At 34.7% G+C, this 21,543-nt stretch overlaps 1 protein-coding gene across 1 annotated transcript in view; it reads left to right on the top strand.

The window, feature by feature from the left end:
• gnai2b (guanine nucleotide binding protein (G protein), alpha inhibiting activity polypeptide 2b) overlaps positions 1–21,543 on the top strand; it is a 60,591-nt gene that overhangs the window by 33,448 nt on the left and 5,600 nt on the right. Inside the window, exons 2-8 of the mRNA XM_016275389.1 lie at positions 5,487–5,529; positions 11,230–11,371; positions 11,710–11,870; positions 14,797–14,925; positions 17,047–17,176; positions 18,522–18,675; positions 18,903–19,118. Of these exons, the coding sequence (XP_016130875.1) occupies positions 5,487–5,529; positions 11,230–11,371; positions 11,710–11,870; positions 14,797–14,925; positions 17,047–17,176; positions 18,522–18,675; positions 18,903–19,093 (950 nt within the window). The 3' untranslated portion in view covers positions 19,094–19,118. The remainder of the gene's footprint in view (positions 1–5,486; positions 5,530–11,229; positions 11,372–11,709; positions 11,871–14,796; positions 14,926–17,046; positions 17,177–18,521; positions 18,676–18,902; positions 19,119–21,543) is intronic.

Here is a 21,543-nt window from a genome sequence, read left to right as displayed (position 1 = left end):
TTCTGGTAATCAGATGAAGGCATAAAACATCAATTTAATTTATTAAAATTAAAACCTTTTATTTTTTGGCAAACAAAGTGCTGCACAACAGAGGTTTACTGTTAAAATGAAAAAGAAAACAGATGTGATTATTCCTTTAAAAATAAAGATGTATTAATATTTATTAGCAGTAGTAGCATTGAGTCTTAAGACTGCTAAATAGTCATATATTTTGACAGTAGAACGTTAAACTAAACTTTTATTTTGATGGGTTGCCGTGAAGAACTTGCAGCTGCTGTGTATGTGATATGACGGTAGATTTCTCAAATGAAATGGTAAATGCTAATGAAGTGACTCTCAGAGCAGCTGAAGATGACATTCGTGTTCATATCATCATATAGTGAGACGGCAGAAGCTGAAAACACCGCGAGCGTCATCTGCGCTTTAGTATGTGTGTAGTAAACAAAACAGTGCGCCGCGCCATTCATTCATAGCGGAAATCATGGCGCCTTATGAACTTGTTTTAAATGTGTGCTGAAATAAATACTGGAAAAGATTGATTTGTGGCTTTTGAGAATCGATATCGAATCGACGTAATTTAAAAAAACGATTAATCGGAAAATCGTTTTTTTTGCCCAGCCCTACCGCGGGGTCAAAACAACCCAATAGCTGGGTTTGTCCCTTTTTAACCCAGCGCTGGGTTATTTTTAACCCAGCATTTTTTAGAGTGTAGTATATATATAAATAATACTCAAATAACACTGCTGTGGTTAAGCGCATCTGCTTAATGTGGGGTTTTTACTAATGTAAAATTCTAGATTAAAAGAATAAGTAAAACAATCTAGGCAAAACTATGTATATATCTACAGACCCAACTCAAGTTGTCAGATGTCTGGCCATGTTCAGATCAGTGTTTTCTTCATAACTTGGTATTTAGGCTTGTAATGAATGAATAATAAAAAAAAAAAGGTGTCAGCGATTTCAGACATTGTTAACAACTGCACAGAGCATTTCTGATTGTCTCTAAAAGTGAGGCCTGATCCCCGACATGACTTTCATGTTTCAGGTTTTAAATGTGACAGCGGTGGCAGTCGTGCTGGGTCGGGTTGCGGGGTCTGGTATGCAGGCTGGATTTGAATGCCTGTGCAGACCTTTACTGCCAGCTCTGGTTTGCCATTTCCGCTCGCTTCCTCCACAGCAGCGACAGGAGCATGAGACAGTTGGGAGCTGTCTGCCTGAATCAGGCACACAAAGAGGAAGCTGCCATTGTATTAGGATGAATAATAGAACTGGAGAAGCAAAGCTTCTTAGTCATCAGCGTTCAGGAAGATCTAGGTGTTTTTATAATAGGAACTTCTGACCTTTAAGTTGCTGGTGGTATTATAAATGCCTCACAGCACTGGAGAAATGCACGCATACATCTACTCTGTTCACGGTGTAGAGTAACGCGGGGAAACACTACGGTTTCTCTGGTTTTCTCTAAAACTGCCCTCGGGATCATTCCTGTTCTGCAGCACCTTTTGAACTTTTGAGACATGAATATGCTATGGTGGAGTTTCTATAGAAAGGTGCATTAAGCTCACAAAAAATAATACAGGAAAAACATTAATATTGTAAATATTTTTACAGTTTAAAATAACTGTTTTCTGTTTGAATATAGTTTAAGATGTAATTTATACGTGTGATGCAAAACTGAATTTTCAGCATCATTACTCCAGTCTTCAGTGTCACATGATCTTCAGAAATCATTCTAATATGCTGATTTGCTGTTCAAGAAACATTTCTGATTATTACTAATGTTGAAATCAGTTTTGGAAACCATGAGACGTTTTTAGAACACTGTCATGCATGAGATGCTGCAAAGGACGCGAGATGCGAGCGAAATGGTCAAACACGTCCATCTAGCTCATGCTTGCATATAGAAAACAAAGGAAAAGTATAGGAAAAAATGCTGTATGCATATTGCTCTTACAGCGACAAACTAATACCATCTATCTGTATGATTAATGAATATGATTTCTATCTTTTCAAGTTGTTATTTATCTGATTATACCAAGTAAGATACATGTGATGTGGGCGTGAAAAGCAGAAATCACCCTCCTACAATCATTGAGTGCATGATTCAGCATTTAAATATGACTGAGCATTGATCATGATATGTGTGACACTGTATTTAATTAGTGAGGGATGTAATTCACAGGCGAGGGAAGTGTCCTTTTGAGTATTATTAGAATCTAGTATTTTCTTATAGCAGCTGTTTTTATGTCTGTGTGTGTGCGCGTGTGTGTGTGTGCACTAGTTGGTTGCTTCGTGCAAAGCTATAATTTGATAATCAAGAGACAACAAATCTGCATGAGGAAAATGTAATGGGATGGTAAAGAAGATGAAGAGGGAGAGTGGAGCCTCAGGAGACCGGTGAAGTTGTCTGCTGAGAGTCTCTGACTGACTTCTTCGTTCCAGTACAAAAAGCGATCAAAGGAGAGAAAAACAAGTGTGGGAAGAGAGCACTGGGGCCCGAGAGAGCAAGAGGAGGTGCTGAGAGCCCCGACAGGCTTAATGCTGGACTAAAAGAATTAGGAGCGAAGAAAAATAAAGTCTTGTTGAGAGTTCGAAAACAAGAGCAGCAGTTGTAATTAAGCTTTCCCTCCTCAGGCGTGATTTAAGTTATCTGATTAGGATTCCCAGCTGTCCTCGAGCTCTGCAGACTTCATTACTGTTCCGTCCCGTTCCACAGGGACACCTGAACTTCCTCCAGCAGAAACAACAGTCTCTCCTAGAGGTCGACCGATGGTGGATTTGACCGATATGAGAGCTGGGTTGGACCACACTGACCGATCCCGATTCATCAACCGAAAATGGATACTGAACAAAAACTAAAATAGTGCTTTACTATTTAAAAAAAATAATACTGAACCATACTTGTAAATGAATAGAAATACCTGTATTAATATTAAATATGAATTATATATTGATCATTAGTCAAGTTAGTTCATAGCTTATTATCTAATGTTAACAGAAGCAACTTCAAAATGTAAAAATGTATTAGTAGATGTTGAAATTAAAGATATGAAGCAGCACAACTGTTTTAAACACTGAAAATCAGAAATGTTTCTTGAGCAGCAAGATCCTTCTGAAGGATCATGTGACACTGAAGACTGGAGTAATGATGCTGAAAATTCAGCTGCGCATCAAAGGAATAAATTACATTTGTATATAAATATATTCAAGTAGAAAACAGTTATTTGAAATTGCGATAATATTTCACAATATTACCATTTTTGATCAAATAAATGCAGCCTTGGTGAACATAAGAGACTTCTCTCAAAACAATCTAATAATAATGTTTAAGAAGCAAGCAGTTTGAGTAGTGTTTTAAAATTATTTTTTATCAGCAGAATGTATGTTTTTCATCTGCTACTGAAAACCAGGTCTCTATTGATGAATTTGCTCCAGTCCAACGTAAGCGAAGTTCAAACAGCTACAACGTAGCAAAGGGATTAATCTTGCTGAAATGACGTGGGCCAGCGAGATCAAACGAGGCCATTAGTCCTGACCTGAGCTATATCCCTCCTAGTTCCTCTGACTAGAAGTCTGCCTGAAAGCTGATGTTACTTATGGAGCCAACATGAAAGGCAATTACTCTAGTGGATGGATGCATCCTATACGAGTTAGTGTTTCTTCCGGGCTGGAGAGGAAAGCCAGGTTAGTTTTTATGGATTACACCATAAAAGATGACACGTTTGCTCTTTATTTACTTGGAGAGGTGGAGTGAACAGAGAGACGACCTCGGTGGATTTTGTGTTGATATTTGATTCATTCTTATGAGTCCTCAATATTCAGCCATATAGGTTTTAGATTGTTGCGCATCAGAAGATAAGAAAATTAGTGATGTTTGTTGTTTTGCATCACTATTATTATATATAAAGCTTTAGTGTTTAGGGATAAGGGCTTCAGTCAGATTGCTAAATCAAAAAAAAAAAAAACCTAAACCTACATGTGCCTTTCACACTTCAATCACTTAGACTTGCATTAAATGAAATTGAATGTATTGCATATGTAATACAAGGTTCCAAAGCTGGCCAGAATTGAGTTTGTGTCTTGCGGGGATCATGTTTGGCGCTCTGCCGGTCTACAGTAAATACTCTATGGCGTCTATATATAGGTCATTAAAAAGAAACGTCTCCTATTCTCTGATTGTTTTTCATCATGTGTGGATTTTGGAAGTGATTACTGCCACGATGCACATGAAGACTGATGTTATGTGGCATGATTTTAAATAAACTTCATTGGTGGTGGTGATCTGCCTCTACAGACTAGAAGTCATCATAGTTCAAATTCTACCATTACTGCCCGTCTGCATTGTCCTTAGTTAATTCTAGTGTTCAAATATTAGCCAGTACTGAACTAGACAGTCAGCAGATCTTTCTCTGCAGAGCTTTAGCTGGAATCACCAGTTGTAGCTAAATTGACACATTTGCCACATATTGGTGGAAGAAAGATGCTTAAAACAGCACTATGTAACTTTTTCTGTGTTCAAAATTAGCAAAATGTATATAATGAGCGAGTACATCATGAATTCATCTTCCAAACCGCGTTTTTGTCTTATTCCGAATCACTACGGTACACTTATAATAAGTACTTATATTTGGACTATTGTAGCCTGGTCAGGTCGTCACTGCTGCGGAGGAACACATACCTGCGTGAATCGCCAGAGACATACACTTAGAGAAGTAGCTCCGGTTGGAATGTTCTTCCGCGGGATGTGTGCAGTTCTGTTTATTAACTGCTAGAGCGACAAAAGTTACATAGTGCTGCTTTAATGTTTTCTGAGTCAAGTAGCTCATACTTTTTTTTGCATTTACAGTTTGTTAACAATCATATTTGCAAAGATTCTTTTCAGTGTATTTTCAAATCTCAGTAATATATATAAAAGAAGAAAAAGAGGTTTTTGTTCTCTCAGCACTTTCAGATGCAGAACCGCTCAGAGCTGTGCTTTTACGACATTGACAGACAGAGCTCATTACTTCATGCAGGAATAATCCGAACCGTTCTCAGACCTTTTGTGTATACATGGGTGAACTTGTGAGCGTCCTCTCAGAACATCAGGCTTCTGTGCAGTGGAAATAACAACAAGCGGAGAGCCGTGGCCGGGCTTCATCAACAAGAAGCTGAGTTTTGACAGCAGATGTTTTGGCACAGCTTCAGTGGGCAGTATTAGACTGAAGTCATCTTCAGGAGCGGACGAAGTACAGAGTCTTTCAATATAAGCACACGTACAGCCTCCACACTTCAGATATGATATATCATGCACAGAGTATTTGAGATCGCCCATCTGTATGAATGTTGATATGCACTGAAATTGGCGATACACTATAGGAGCTATTTTTATTTGATAGTTGTTGTTTTTTTTTATTTCTTCTTTATATTTTTTAAGATACACCAGTATTTTGTTTTATTTGACTGCTTGCTCTGCATTTTTCATTGACACTCTTTTCTTCTCTCTTCAGGTGCGGGTGAATCAGGGAAGAGCACCATTGTGAAACAAATGAAGTAAGTAGAAACTTTTAAGAAAAGTTTCACAAAATTAAATATTTAGGGCCCTGTAAAATAGTTTTATTTTTCCCAAATTCCGTTGAATTTTTTCTAGATTACATTTTAGTGAATTAATTCGAATTTACAAAATAAAAAAGCACGTCCAATCAATTAAATTCATTAAACTTTTACAATTAAAAAAATTATTGCTACAATTGTATCATTTTTTTTAGGGCCCTATGAAATCTTTTTTTATGTTTTAATGTTATCAGATTATTTTTTGGCACATAAAGTGCTGTGCAAGTTGTATTTATTTATTTATGCTTTGAGAAGTAATAATTATAATTCCTAAAGGTTTAATAGTAAAATATTAATTTTAGGGCCCTATGAAATTTATGAACACCCCCCCCCCCGCCAAATGAAGTAAGTAGAAACTTTTAAGAAAAGTTTCACAAAATTAAATATTTAGGGCCCTGTAAAATAGTTTTATTTTTCCCAAATTCCGTTGAATTTTTTCTAGATTACATTTTAGTGAATTAATTCGAATTTACAAAATAAAAAAGCACGTCCAATCAATTAAATTCATTAAACTTTTACAATTTAAAAAATTATTGCTACAATTGTATCATTTTTTTAGGGCCCTATGAAATCTTTTTTTATGTTTTAATGTTATCAGATTATTTTTTGGCACAAAAAGTGCTGTGCAAGTTGTATTTATTTATTTATGCTTTGAGAAGTAATAATTATAATTCCTAAAGGTCTAATAGTAAAATATTAATTTTAGGGCCCTATGAAATTTATGAACAAATTTCATTTGTTCATAAATGAACAAATGAATGTTCATTTGTTCATTTGAACATTCAAATGAACGTTTTGAATGTTCCCCCCCCCCCCTAAAAAAAAAATTCCATTTAAATTTTTCTAGGTTCCATTTAAATGCTATAATTAGATTTTACAAAATAAAAACACGACTGATCAGTTGAATTCATAGAACTTTTACAATTAAATAATTTATTTAATACAAATTTATTATCAAAAATATTGGTAATCAAATATAAAAAATTTGATTACATTTTTTTTTTTAAATGTAATCAAATTAAATTTTAAAAATGCCTTTTTTTTGCCAAAGTGCTGTACAAGTTTTATTATTATTATTACATTGAGAAGTACATTCTAATGTACAATAGTAATATATTTCTGGCACAAAGTCAAACCAAACTTCTATTTTGACAGTTGAAGACCGTTGAGTTTGTGGGTGTCAAATGAAATCATGATTCTCAGAGCAGCTCTGGAGATGAAGTTCAATGGAGATGTGTTCCTGCTTTTACAATTAAATAATTTATTTAATACAAATTTATTATCAAAAATATTGGTAATCAAATATAAAAAATTTGATTACATTTTTTTTTTTAAAAGTGTAATCAAATTAAATTTTAAAAATGCCTTTTTTTTGCCAAAGTGCTGTACAAGTTTTATTATTATTATTATTACATTGAGAAGTACATTCTAATGTACAATAGTAATATATTTCTGGCACAAAGTCAAACCAAACTTCTATTTTGACAGTTGAAGACCGTTGAGTTTGTGGGTGTCAAATGAAATCATGATTCTCAGAGCAGCTCTGGAGATGAAGTTCAATGGAGATGTGTTCCTGTCCTCATATAGTGAGATAAGAGACACTGAAAACATCACAAGCATTCACCACATCATTTTTAAGCATCGTTTTCAAGCTTCCTTTCAATTTTACATTCAAACAAGCCTGTGATTTCAGAAAGACACATCCAGGCTCTGTGCTCGTCCTCTGAAACTGCTTCTTTAACTCTGATAAATCACACACATTGACAGTAAATTAGCTCATTGCAGCTGCTGAGATACAAGTGCGCGCACTATTTATATTCAGTAATAAATCCATGCTTCATCTGTCACTTATTTGCAGCCACAGCTCTTTGAACAAATGACATCATGTGTGAAACGGGAGTTAACAAAGCGGCACTAGCTGCTGTTCTGAGTTTCATTTCCGTGATGGAGTCACATTTCCGCACGAGTGCACCTCCTTACAGACCCTGTGATGCAGCGCTGCTTCATTTACGTCAAATGCCCTCATGCGGTTTATGATTAATAGACACCATCCATCTCTTCATGATACCAAAATGTTGCACTTCTCTCTTTGTGCAGCTCTGCTCTGCTCTGCTCGTCTCGATGGTAACCCTCATTCTGCAAAACGTCTTGCAAGATTAAGCATGTGTGGATGCAGACTTCATAAACATACTGAAATAGCATGCTAAAGTATGCCAGATAGTGTATTTTCAATATATCAGAACTATTGAATACTATTCCCTGTTTACCTGTTTTTGAAATGGTTAACTAATAATAATAATATTGGGAAATATTATTGCAAGTTAAAATAACTGTTTATAATTTGAATATATTGTAAAATGTAATTTATTGCTGTGATGCAAAGCTGAATTTTCAGCATCATTACTCCAGTCTTCAGTGTCACATGATCTTCAGAAATCATTCTGATATGCTGATTGCTCACGTTATTTTTAATGTTGAAAATGGTTAATATTTTGTATAAAAAATTAATGGTAAGTTAAGAAGAACAGAATCTTTTTAAACAAATTTCTTTGTCAATTTTGATCAATTTAATTCAAAGTAATGAATAACTGAATTCAATTTAATTCAGTAAAAAAAAAAACATTACTGACCTCCACTTTCGAATGTTTTGTTGTCTGAATGCTTTTTTAAAAACTCATTTTGAATGCTTTTTTGCAATTACTTGATTTTGCAAAAGGAGAAAAATAATAAAAAGGCTATATATAAAATGGTGTGCAATTATATGCAGAGCAGACAGGTCACCGTTTTGTGAGATAAATGAAAGTTGTTTGGGTTGAAGCATCATTGTACATCTTTTGCAAGCTTTAAATGTATTGGATGAAAAATGTGCGCATTTATTCTTAGTCTTTTTATTGGACTATATATATATCTTTGAGTGTAAGTAGAAGTCGAATGCACAAAGAGAGATAGCGAAAGCCTTGAGTAGTTTTATCATTTCCATTTGACTGCAGGCGCTGGGATCTCAATCCATTTTTCATGAGGACAGCACAGTTTCACACTCACGTCATTAAGGTTTAAGCTGAAACAGTGTTACAATGACAATAAGTGTAAAAGTAATGAGCTCTGTCTGTCAATGTGGTAAAAGCACCTGTCTTACCAGCAGAAGACAGGAGTTTCAAACGCTGCAGATTCTGCTGCTTTATAACCCAGAGTACCAGTCCTGAAGGTGTCGTGTATCACACGTTTCTTCTGTGCACCATTTACCAAGCGTATGAAGATTCGGCTTCATTTGATTAAACCTTTTAAGATCCATTAGTTTGAGCTTCCTTTCCTCTGAGCTGCTGAAAAGCAATTTTTTTGTTTAATATATTTCTAATGTTTTCCTTACTGACATTTTCAGTTGTTTCTTTTAAGTCATGTGCATTTAAATGATTTTGATAAAGATGCCATGTAAAATATCATGTCAATAAGGCCTAACTGGCCTATTTTATATTTGCTGACTCACTTATACTAAGAGAAGATGACAGTATCTGCTGACGTTAGTGAAAATGGAATGCGTTAAATCAGTGTTTCGCAACCGGGGTGCCGTGTAAAAAAAAAAAATTTTTTTTTAATATTTTTAAATTGCTAAAATGTTCAAAAAAGCATCTATTATATAATATCCATTTCTGATGTCGCCAATAATTAGAGATGCACCGAAATTTTGGCTGCCAAAAATTTGTCCACCGTTCAGGTTTCACTTTCACGTGGTGTGACGCTCTGCGTATTATCCCGCTCTATGCGTGTGTGTATTATCCGCTCTATGCATGTGCGCTCCGCTCAGTCGCTCCACTCGTATACCATTCATGCTCATCGGAACAGCAAAGTCCACTCAGATATTGAGCTGACAGGAAACATTGATGTAGTACAGTATTGTTTCTGTCTCCAACCGGGGTGCCGTGTAAAAAAAATAAAATAAAAAATTTTTTAAATATTTTTTAATTGCTAAAATGTTCAAAAAAGCATCTATTATATAATATCCATTTCTGATGTCGCCAATAATTAGAGATGCACCGAAATTTTGGCTGCCAAAAATTTGTCCACCGTTCAGGTTTCACTTTCACGTGGTGTGACGCTCTGCGTATTATCCCGCTCTATGCGTGTGTGTATTATCCGCTCTATGCATGTGCGCTCCGCTCAGTCGCTCCACTCGTATACCATTCATGCTCATCGGAACAGCAAAGTCCACTCAGATATTGAGCTGACAGGAAACATTGATGTAGTACAGTATTGTTTCTGTCTGCAATAGCAATACTGTGTTGTAACATGGTGTGGTATATGGCAACTCTGGTAATGCTGCCCTCTCATTCATTGATCTGCTAACCGCTATGCTCACGTGTTCTGATAATAATAGCTTTCTAGGACTAAACATTATTTGGATAATTGGTAAAACATTTTTTTATATTTTATATTTTTTTTATATCTTCAGACCTACCTGAAAAACTAGAAAGCAATTTATTTAATTCGAAGGCCTGTCATTATTTTTTATTTGTTCTTATTTTATTACTGACTGCTTACTTTTAAATTTTTTTATTCAATTTAAAGTTTGAAATCAAGCTATCTCGTATATCTTCAGACCTACCTGAAAAACTAGAAAGCAATTTATTTAATTCGAAAGCCTGTCATTATTTTTTATTTGTTCTTATTTTATTACTGACTGCTTACTTTTAAATTTTTTTATTCAATTTAAAGTTTGAAATCAAGCTATCTCGTGCTACTGCACCAAAATTGTAAAATACACTGTAAAATAAAAAAAACACTGAGTGAGCAAAAATGTGTGAGATAGCTAGTTATAATGGTAATTAAATAATGTTTACATATGTATAAAAGCCTATATTAAAATCTGTCATATAAATTGGTCTCTTCATTAGAAATTAGCCTACTGATTGCCACCATTGATGGACAACATTTTTTAATAATATTAAAAATATCTGTATGTCATTATATTCTGCAGTTCTTCCCTGCTGTACCGAATATCTATACTTTTCAAATTATCATATCGAAGTTAGAAATTCAAATTTTGTGACAAAATTCATTTTGTAGGGTGCCACAAGTTTGTAAAAATTTCTAAAAATTTCTAAAAAATTTTCTTTTAGTTGCCGCGACTAAAAAAAGGTTGGGAAACACTGCGTTAAATTATGCACATTACAGATCAGCACTGGAAACCGACTTGGGTTGTGAAATTGGAGGGGGGTTTTTTTGTGCTAATGGCTGATAATTAGTTTTATGGCTGATATAGTTTATATGATTGCCAATATCAATTGTCAAAATAAATATAGGCTACATATTAGGTTTTAGTTGGCAAAAAAGGCCTCTTTAGACTTATGTGATTGACACATTTACCAATCAGACCAATTAAAATAAATTATTTCAGAGAGTTTTGTAATTATTTGTAATTATTTAAAATATATATATATAGTTTTTTTTATTATTATATATTTAGTTTTTTGATTTTGTTTAGCATTCCAAGAAATCATTATAAGATTCTCTAGTTAAGTTTAATGTAGTTTAGTTTACTTTAGTTACATAGCATTCCCAGGTGGCATTATACCATTCTCTACAGCTCTTTTAGGTCAATATGTTTTTTTGTTGTTTATTTATGCCATTTTTCCCTCTGTTCAGAATCATCCATGAAGATGGCTACTCAGAAGACGAGTGTAAGCAGTACAGAGCCGTGGTCTACAGCAACACCATCCAGTCCATAATGGCCATCATTAAAGCCATGAGCAACCTCAAGATCGACTACAGAGAGACCGCCCGAGTGGTAAGACCTCCTGTAATGTCTGGGTCATGCTGGGATTCTGTAAATGATTCAGAGAGTCCCGCACACTGTGGCAACTTCACGTTTCTGATCTTCAGGTTTAATGTTTTGCATACAATCTGAGATCCTTTAGAGGCAGATCCGGTTATTCTGTGCATTGATGAATGATTCACAATAAGCTATTTCTTGGTTATTTTAACGTGAAGTATTGCCATTAAAAATATACCGTGGTAATATGTTTGGAAGCGAAGTTTGCATTCAGTTACAGTCAAGTTTTTCCAGTATGTTTGGTCCCTCGCTCAGCACATCGTGTGTGTGTGTGTGTGTGTGTGTGTGTGCAGGACGATGCGCGGCAGCTGTTTGCTCTGTCTGCAGCAGCGGAGGAGCAGGGCGTCTTAACTGATGATCTGGCCAATGTGATCCGCAGACTGTGGGCCGACAGCGGGGTTCAGGGATGCTTCACCCGATCCAGAGAATATCAGCTCAACGACTCTGCTGCCTAGTGAGTGTCTACACACACACACACACACACACACACACACACACACACACACACAATACAGATCCTGCTTCACATCTTACTGTACATTTACACACTCATGCATATGCTCCATATGGAATTTAGTCAAATTAGCAATAGCGAATATATTTTGAGCATTTCTAGTTATCCTCATCACTGCAGTATTTTATGGTTGGTATTTCGTTGGCATGTAACACTGGGAAATCCCTTAAAATCTCATTGGATGAGCCATGTTCACTGTCTGACTGAATTTAATTTCATATAAATGCATTAATTGCTACACTGCTAGGCATGATAACAGCCTAAAATTAGATTGATTTTTATGGTTATTTTTATTCATTTCGTTATTTATTGAACAATATTCATGATATTCTTCTCTCGTTCACCTCTGTCAGATCACTGCAGCTCACGCCTCACACGGCCTGCTGGTTAATTCGATTTCGTCCATGTACTTCAGAGCTGCATAAACACAAACACTTGAGGAACAGAATCGTGCGAGGAGTGGCAGCACAAAACTTTAAAGACAGAATGTGACTTTAAAGGGTTTTTAGCACCCATGCATAAACACTGGTGCATGATGGGAGGCAGGTTCAAGCAGGGAACTCAATGCCAAGTCCATCTGTTGTTAGCAGAAACGTCTCCTGCCTACAATTTACATTAAGATTTATATATTTATATATGATCAGCTGTGTGAACGGGCACATTTGTTCATGTCCTTTCTCATGGTTTACAGACTGTTGCCATTATAGTGGAAAATAATTCAATCACACATGCTTATGTGAATATATTGAATTTAATAAAAATATATATGTGACCCTGGAGCACAAAAACAGTCTTAAGTTGCTGGGGTATTTTTGTAGCAATAGCCAAAAATATATTGTATGGGTCAAAAGTATAAATTTTTCTTTTATGCCAAAAATCATTAGGATATTAAGTAAAGATCGTGTTCCATGAAGATGTTTTGTAAATTTCTTACCGTAAATACAGGTACATCTCAAAAAATTTGAATATCATCTGATCTTATGTAATATTCTAATTTTCTGAGACACTGACTTTTGGGTTTTCATTATCTGTAAGCCACAATAATCAACATTTCAAGAAATAAAGGCTTGAAATATTTCACTCTGTGTAATGAATCTATATGATATATGGGTTTCACTTTCTGAAATGAGTGACAAAAAATATTGACCTTTTCATGATATTCAAATTTTTTGAGATGTACCAGTATATCAAAACTTAATTTTTGATTAGTAATATGCATTGCTAAGAACTTCGTTTGGACAACTTTAAATGTGATTTTCTCAATATTTAGATTTTTTTGCACCCTCAGATTCCAGATTTTTAAATAGTTGTATCTTGGCCAAATATGAACATATCCTAACAAACCATACATCAATGGAAAGCTTATTTATTCAGCTTTCATAAGAGTATACATCTCAATAAAAAATTTTTTTGACCCTTATGACTGGTTTTGTGGTCCAGGGTCACGTATGGGTCATATTTCACCCCAAAATTGAAAGGAAAATAATATTTAAATTATTTTAATATTAAGTTATAGCCAATTTGAAGATTTTTTTATAGAATTTTGTAGACTGAAAACTTTACAGCTTAAAATATATATATTTTTTAAGTTTTACATTTTTTAACGGCAATGACAATTTTGTTTTAATTAATTTTATTACGATAATTTCATCCTGTCACAAAAGTGTACATCCGATTAATTCCCTTTTCTAGATGTAAAACATATATGTGTGTGTGTATGTATATGTATGTATGTATATGTGTGTGTATATATATATATATATATATATATATATATATATATAATATACATATATATATATAAAAATAAAATATTTTGTGTGTGAGAAGTATAGCCTAGAAATGTTCTTGACAGGCTTTGTAATATTCATCCATAAAGTAGAAAAGGGTTGCATTTTAACTCTGTTTAAATGGTCAGAAAACCCTTCATTTTCACATTTATAGGTGAAATTATTAGGACTATTATTGTGAAACTGAAATTGTGTCTTCAGTTGATCATGTTGTGAAAGTATGAGCTAATTCTTCAGCCTGAATCATGATGTATGAAAGGTCAGTGTCAGTCGGGGTTGCTATAGTAATGCGCTCAGCGCTCGGGCCTGTGGCCTGTCCATCAGAGACGGCTCACTGAGCTAATATGACTGTTTATGGCTTCTAGTCAAAGTCTAATTCACACACAAGCAGCTGTTGTGTTGCTGAAACCAATGAAGATTGAACTCAAACCAAACTTCACTCTGATCACTGTACTGTACACAGCAGGCAGATTTACTGTAAGCACGAAATATGCAAATGAACAGCTACATTAGCCATGGTGTGCAGTATGCAACCAGAGTACAGTGTATCCAAAAATGCATATATATATGTGTGTGTGTGTGTGTATGTGTATATATATATATATATGTGTGTATATATATATATATATATATATATATATGTATTGGGATACAGTATATAATTGAAATGTAATGGCATTGGTTAAATAAGTCTCAAATGGTCTGTCAAGTAAATAATCTCAAATCTAGAGAGGTTTGCTGACTAAAAAGTTGTGAACTCCTGTAGTAAGCAATACTGTAGTATTCCGTTGCAAGCAGATGATTGTAAACACAGCTTATCAGGCACTAAAAGCAGGTGTCGGATCTCAAAAGTGAGCACAGATGCGGTGAATACAAACGCCATTCCTCTGCCCACATACTGTGAGACTGTGACACATACTGTAAATGAAGGCAGATTTAATGCTGCACTCAGCAGGTCATTGAGAATGAAGCTTTTTAAAATGGGCCGTGTATTAATTATTAATTTCCATGACAGTTCTTCATCTGAGCTGTGATGTGTGACCTAATTGTGTGTGTGTGTGTGTGTGTGTGTGTAGTTATCTGAATGATCTGGACAGGATAGCACGGGCAGACTACATCCCCACCCAGCAGGATGTCTTGAGGACCCGAGTGAAGACCACTGGGATCGTGGAGACACATTTCACTTTTAAAGATCTGCACTTCAAGTGAGAAACATTTTATACTGTGTCTATGAGCACCACACTCATATGTAGCATGCGCACAAATCAGTCAGCTATAAAATATCACTTACCAGTGATTGCTAGCTGATATAGTTCAGCATGAATCTTGATAAATGTGTTTTGATATAATTTTGTATTTTATATTTGTGAAACGTTCTATATACATATATAAACACATACACACATATACTGTATACAGTTTAAAGAAACTGTTGTCTCTTTATTTTTGTAAAAAAATATTCTTAATTTAGATGTTTAACCAAAACCAGAATTTTATTCTTTTAGTCCATAATGTGTCAGGTGGTAATCAGTAAGAAATGCTTTCATTCTTAATTGTCTTCCCTATTTCCCCCCCCAAAATATAGACAAGGTGTGTCGGGGTTGAAGACTGTAACACATTTGAAGGGACACATTGCCTTCAATTTGAATTTTCAGTTTTGTTTCTCTCTCATATTGTCCCCTTCCTTCTGTCTTTCTGCTGCTAATATGGGTGCAATTTCTGATGTAGGATGCTTGTTGTAGTTTAATTGGACATATTACATCAAATATTCTATTTATAACCAAAATATGAGTTGTCATGATTTTGGTAAGTATATATTTACTGAAACATGACTATTGTTTTAATTCAAATAATTAATAAATCTATTAAATAGCTCAACCCTGTCACAAGTTTACAACTATATATATATATATATATATAATATATGTATGCATGTGACCCTGGAGCACAAAAGCAGTCTTAAGTCGCTGGGGGATATTTGTAGCAATAGCCAAAAATACATTGCATGGGTCAAAATTATTGATTTTTCTTTTATGCCAAAAATCATTAGGATATTAAGTAAAGATCATGTTCCATGAAGATATTTTGTAAATTTCCTACTGTAAATATATTAACTTAATTTTTGATTAGTAATATGCTTTAAAGGAGATTTTCTCAATATTTTGATTTTTTTGCACCCTCAGATTCCAGATTTTCAAATAGTTGTATCTCTACCAAATATTGTCCTATCATAACAAACCATACATCAATGGAAAGCTTATTTATTCATCTTACAGATGATGTATAAATCTCAATCTCGAAAAATTTACCCTTATGACTGGTTTTGTGGTCCAGGGTCACATATACTGTGTATATACAGTGTATATATATATATGTGTGTGTGTGTGTGTGTGTGTGTGTGTGTGTGTGTGTGTGTGTGTGTGAGATACGGTTTTTCACTCAAACTGGCCACTGCTGCTTGTGTAGTGAAGGAGAGTAGTCCATATATGGCAGCAATAAAATAAGTACATTGTATATACTTATGGATTCAAATAATATGTTGAAAAATAATTTTGTGACAGCTTTCAGATGTTAAGCTTGACAGTACCCTCCCTGACTATAATATTCCTCAAAAATATGAAGAAAAAGTATGATACTACTAACCATGTTCTGCAGCACTATTAAAGAAACCTGAATGATGTCATTTCTGGTAAATGGGTGAAGACTAAATGTATGATGGGCGTAGAATGGTTAGTGTGACGGGGTTGAGTTCAGATTGAGGGACATTATTTTAAAGTCTGAAAATATCTTGCATTTTCTTAGAAAAATATTTTTCACAAGAAAGGAACACAAATACTTAAATATTGCCAAAAACTATAGAGACTGTGCACATTTTGTTTACCATTTTCTAAGTACAAACTGACAAAATGCTTGGTGTAAGATAGAAATTAGACATTATTTTATGATAAAAATTATTTAAATGCAATAATTATTTTTATTCATTATAATGGGCATACCAAAGTACTGTGAAAAGCTTTTAATAATAATACATTTATTTATTTATTTTATTTATATATATATATATATATATATTCAAAATCAGTGACAAAATAAGAATTCTGGATGTGTAGAGGAGGGTATTATAGAGCTGGTAAAGCTTATATATATGAGAAGTGAAAATGATTCCGGTAGAAAGTGGTTTCTCATTATCTTGTTCTTCTGAGACCCTCATGTAATGTTAATGGGCATGCGAAAAGTGACACTTTCACCTTCTGCTGCTGCATTTCAGTACTCCAACATCAAATATTCTCCCTTTTTATGGCCTCCTAATTCCCTCCTCTCTTCAGGATGTTTGATGTGGGAGGTCAGAGGTCAGAGAGGAAGAAATGGATCCATTGCTTTGAGGGAGTAACAGCCATCATCTTCTGTGTGGCTCTGAGCGCTTATGACCTGGTGCTGGCAGAAGATGAGGAGATGGTGAGTTTCAGATACAGCTTGGAAAGGTTTAGTTTTAAAATAAAATCCTTATCCTGTAATCAGAGCCACAGGAGAAGTCATGGAAAACATTGTGGGTTATCCAAACAGTAAAACTGAATTATGAGTTTGTAATTGTATGATTGGTTTTGCAGACCTTGTCCAAGAATTGTACATTTCAATTATAAGCTATTTTTATTTTCTGATATATAATATACAATTTTCATTAGATTGAGCAATATATTAAAATGAAACAAAATTATCATACGATGGCTGAAGTATTTCATTATTTTAAAGATGAGCAATACATTTAAACAAAATAAAAAATGATGTCATATAAAATTATAATAAGAGTGGGGAAATATTTCATTATTTTAAGGTTGAGCACTACATTTAAAAAAAAATCTAAATTATATAACAAATTTGTGGAAGTATTTCATTGTTTTGAGGTTGAGCTATACATGTAAACAAATTGAAATGATATTAAATTATCTTAAAGGGGTCATATGATGCTGCTAAAAAGAACATTATTTGGTGTAATGAAATGTGTTTATGCGGTTTAAGGTTAAAAAAACACATTATTTTCCATATACTGTACATTATTGTTTCTCCTCTATGCCCCGCCTTTCTGAAACACGTCGATTTTTACAAAGCTCATCGGCCTGAAAAGCGAGGTGTGCTCTGATTGGCCAGCTATCTAAAACATAATGATAATCATAAGGTCATTTTGCTGAAAATGTTTTTTTTAAAGGTTTAAGTAAAACTGCATGACAAGATTTTCTGCGTGGTTTTTATACAGGAGCTAATAAATATGATGAGGCTGCCAGTTACATCCAGACCAAGTTTGAGGAGCTCAACAAGAAAAAAGACACCAAGGAAATCTACACCCACTTTACCTGTGCGACTGACACTAAGAACGTGCAGTTTGTGTTCGACGCCGTCACTGACGTCATCATCAAAAACAACCTAAAGGACTGCGGCCTTTTTTAATGAAGGTGGCCAAGAGAATGATGAGGTTAATAAACACACATTAAACACACCTGTGTTCAGATACACTTTCATATGCATGAGCATAGTTGCTCAAAAATAGCATCAAATAAAGGCTTGTTCAAACATTTGAGGAACACTTACACTTAGGCCTGTCACGGTAACAACTTTTTGTTGTGCGATATATTGCCCCAGAAATAATTGCGATAAGCGATATTATTGTCATTTTAAAGACCATTTTGTGCCACTGAATATATAATCATAATGTAACAGCATAATAATGCCAGAAGGCCTACACACTTCCAAATGACTACAAACTTTCTTCAGCTTTCAATAAGTCACACTCCTCTTTTTTTTCCAGAACCGCATGCATGAAAGCATGAAACTGTTCGACTCCATCTGCAACAACAAGTGGTTCACCGAGACCTCCATCATCCTCTTCCTCAACAAGAAGGATCTGTTTGAGGAGAAGATCACGCGCAGCCCTCTCACCATCTGCTTCCCTGAGTATTCAGGTCTTTGACTTCACTATTGCTTAAATTATTTTTTGTGATGATCACTATTATCCCACATATGCGCCGATGAGGCTTCAGTATAACACAGAACATTCATTTGACTTCTTTTGGCATGCGTAGTACGACTAAAACATAATGATAATCATAAGGTCATTTTGCTGAAAATGTTTTTTTTAAAGGTTTAAGTAAAACTGCATGACAAGATTTTCTGCGTGGTTTTTATACAGGAGCTAATAAATATGATGAGGCTGCCAGTTACATCCAGACCAAGTTTGAGGAGCTCAACAAGAAAAAAGACACCAAGGAAATCTACACCCACTTTACCTGTGCGACTGACACTAAGAACGTGCAGTTTGTGTTCGACGCCGTCACTGACGTCATCATCAAAAACAACCTAAAGGACTGCGGCCTTTTTTAATGAAGGTGGCCAAGAGAATGATGAGGTTAATAAACACACATTAAACACACCTGTGTTCAGATACACTTTCATATGCATGAGCATAGTTGCTCAAAAATAGCATCAAATAAAGGCTTGTTCAAACATTTGAGGAACACTTACACTTAGGCCTGTCACGGTAACAACTTTTTGTTGTGCGATATATTGCCCCAGAAATAATTGCGATAAGCGATATTATTGTCATTTTAAAGACCATTTTGTGCCACTGAATATATAATCATAATGTAACAGCATAATAATGCTAGAAGGCCTACACACTTCCAAATGACTACAAACTTTACATTTTTAAGAATATTTAGATCATGGAAATTAAGTATCAAAATATTAGATACCTTAAAAACAAAAAAAGTGCAAAGTAACAAGTAGAAAAAAAGAAAACTGCACAAAACTTGTATGGAGATTTTTCCATCTACAGATTTTTCACTGACCTTTTTTTCTCTGTAAATGAAGGGTGCACACTATTGCTGAGAAACACAATCACTACTCAGCAGTCAGATGTCCGTATGCACAAAGACACAGATCCCTAAACAAGGCCATATCTGCAGATGGAACGTTTTTTTTTTAGAAGCATTTAAAAAATTTGAACTAGCACCTCATGACTACACCACGTTATGTACGAGAAGCTGCAAAAGACACAGGCGCAAGTGGAATGTACAAAACATGGTGACATTAATTTTTGAGTAAATATAATGGGCGATATATTGCGTCACCAAAAATTGAGGTCATGTACATATATTGCGCGATAAGTCGATATATTGATTATTGCGACAGGCCTACTTACACTAGCGTAAAAGTTTGGGGTTGGTAATAGTTTTTTAAATGTTTTTGAAATAAATATCTTCTGTTCACCAAGGCTGCATCTATTTGATCAAAAGTGCCGTAAAAACAGTAATATTGTAAAATATTATTTAAATTTTAAATAACCATTTTCTATTTGAATATATTTTAAAATGCAATTTATTCCTGTGATGCAAAGCTGAATTTTCAGCATCATTACTCTAATATGCTGATTTTGTGCTCAAGAAACATTTCTTTCAGGGATTGAAATTTACTTTTTCACTCACCAGACAATTTGGCTACTACATTTTTAAGTTACCGGCCATTCATAACTTCTACTAGCCAAAAAACAAACAAAAAAGACAGAAATACACCAACAGTTTGAGGCCGTCTACACTGGGCGTGACAAAGCGACCGTTGCAAATCATTTTGTCAGAACTAGGGGTGTGCGATATTGACAAATAATAATATCTCAATATTTTCTGTGATTTTATCGATAAAGATAATTACACAATATTTTGCTGAGTGTGTTATTGTGCTGATATCTTAAGGACTACCGTGGACAGCTGACTCCTAAAGTTTTTGATATTCTTCATATTCTGTGTGGTCATTTCACAGCAGTGATAGAAATTAATATTTTCCAATATAAGTTTAAATTGATTTTTTACTTTTATGGGCATTCTTACCTTTATAAAGCCAGGAGTCATTGTGATCGAACCGAATCATTTACACGGTTGATTCATTCAGGAACAAAACAACGTCATGTTGCTCAGACACGCAAAAACAGTACTGTGGCTGTGTTTGGAATGTTTTTTGTTGATGAAATGGCGCAGAAATAGTGCAAAAACAGCCAATATGGTGTCTAAAACGTAAGTCTCTTGATATTAACTTATTGTTTATTGAACTGTTGTATAAAATAAATATCACATTTGTAACCATGCTGATTTTTTAAAGAAAAAATGGCACTCTTCGTATGATATTGATTAACTATATGAATTGATATAAATACAGGTGCATCTCAATAAATTAGAATGTCGTGGAAAAGGTCATTTATTTCAGTAATTCAACTCAAATTGTGAAACTCGTGTATTAAATAAATTCAGTGCACACAGACTGAAGTAGTTTAAGTCTTTGGTTCTTTTAATTGGGATGATTTTGGCTCACATTTAACAAAAACCCACCAATTCACTATCTCAACAAATTAGAATATGTGACATGCCAATCAGCTAATCAACTCAAAACACCTGCAAAGGTTTCCTGAGCCTTCAAAATGGTCTCTCAGTTTGGTTCACTAGGCTACACAATCATGGGGAAGACTGCTGATCTGACAGTTGTCCAGAAGACAATCATTGACACCCTTCACAAGGAGGGTAAGCCACAAACATTCACTGCCAAAGAAGCTGGCTGTTCACAGAGTGCTGTATCCAAGCATGTTAACAGAAAGTTGAGTGGAAGGAAAAAGTGTGGAAGAAAAAGATGCACAACCAACCGAGAGAACCGCAGCCTTATGAGGATTGTCAAGCAAAATCGATTCAAGAATTTGAGTGAACTTCACAAGGAATGGACTGAGGCTGGGGTCAAGGCATCAAGAACCACCACACACAGACGTGTCAAGGAATTTGACTACAGTTGTC

The sequence above is a fragment of the Sinocyclocheilus grahami genome, unplaced genomic scaffold, assembly GCF_001515645.1.
Source record: "Sinocyclocheilus grahami isolate Dianchi unplaced genomic scaffold, SAMN03320097.WGS_v1.1 scaffold94.1, whole genome shotgun sequence".
Classification (NCBI taxonomy): domain Eukaryota; kingdom Metazoa; phylum Chordata; class Actinopteri; order Cypriniformes; family Cyprinidae; genus Sinocyclocheilus; species Sinocyclocheilus grahami.
This window is presented reverse-complemented; position numbering and strand designations above follow the sequence as displayed.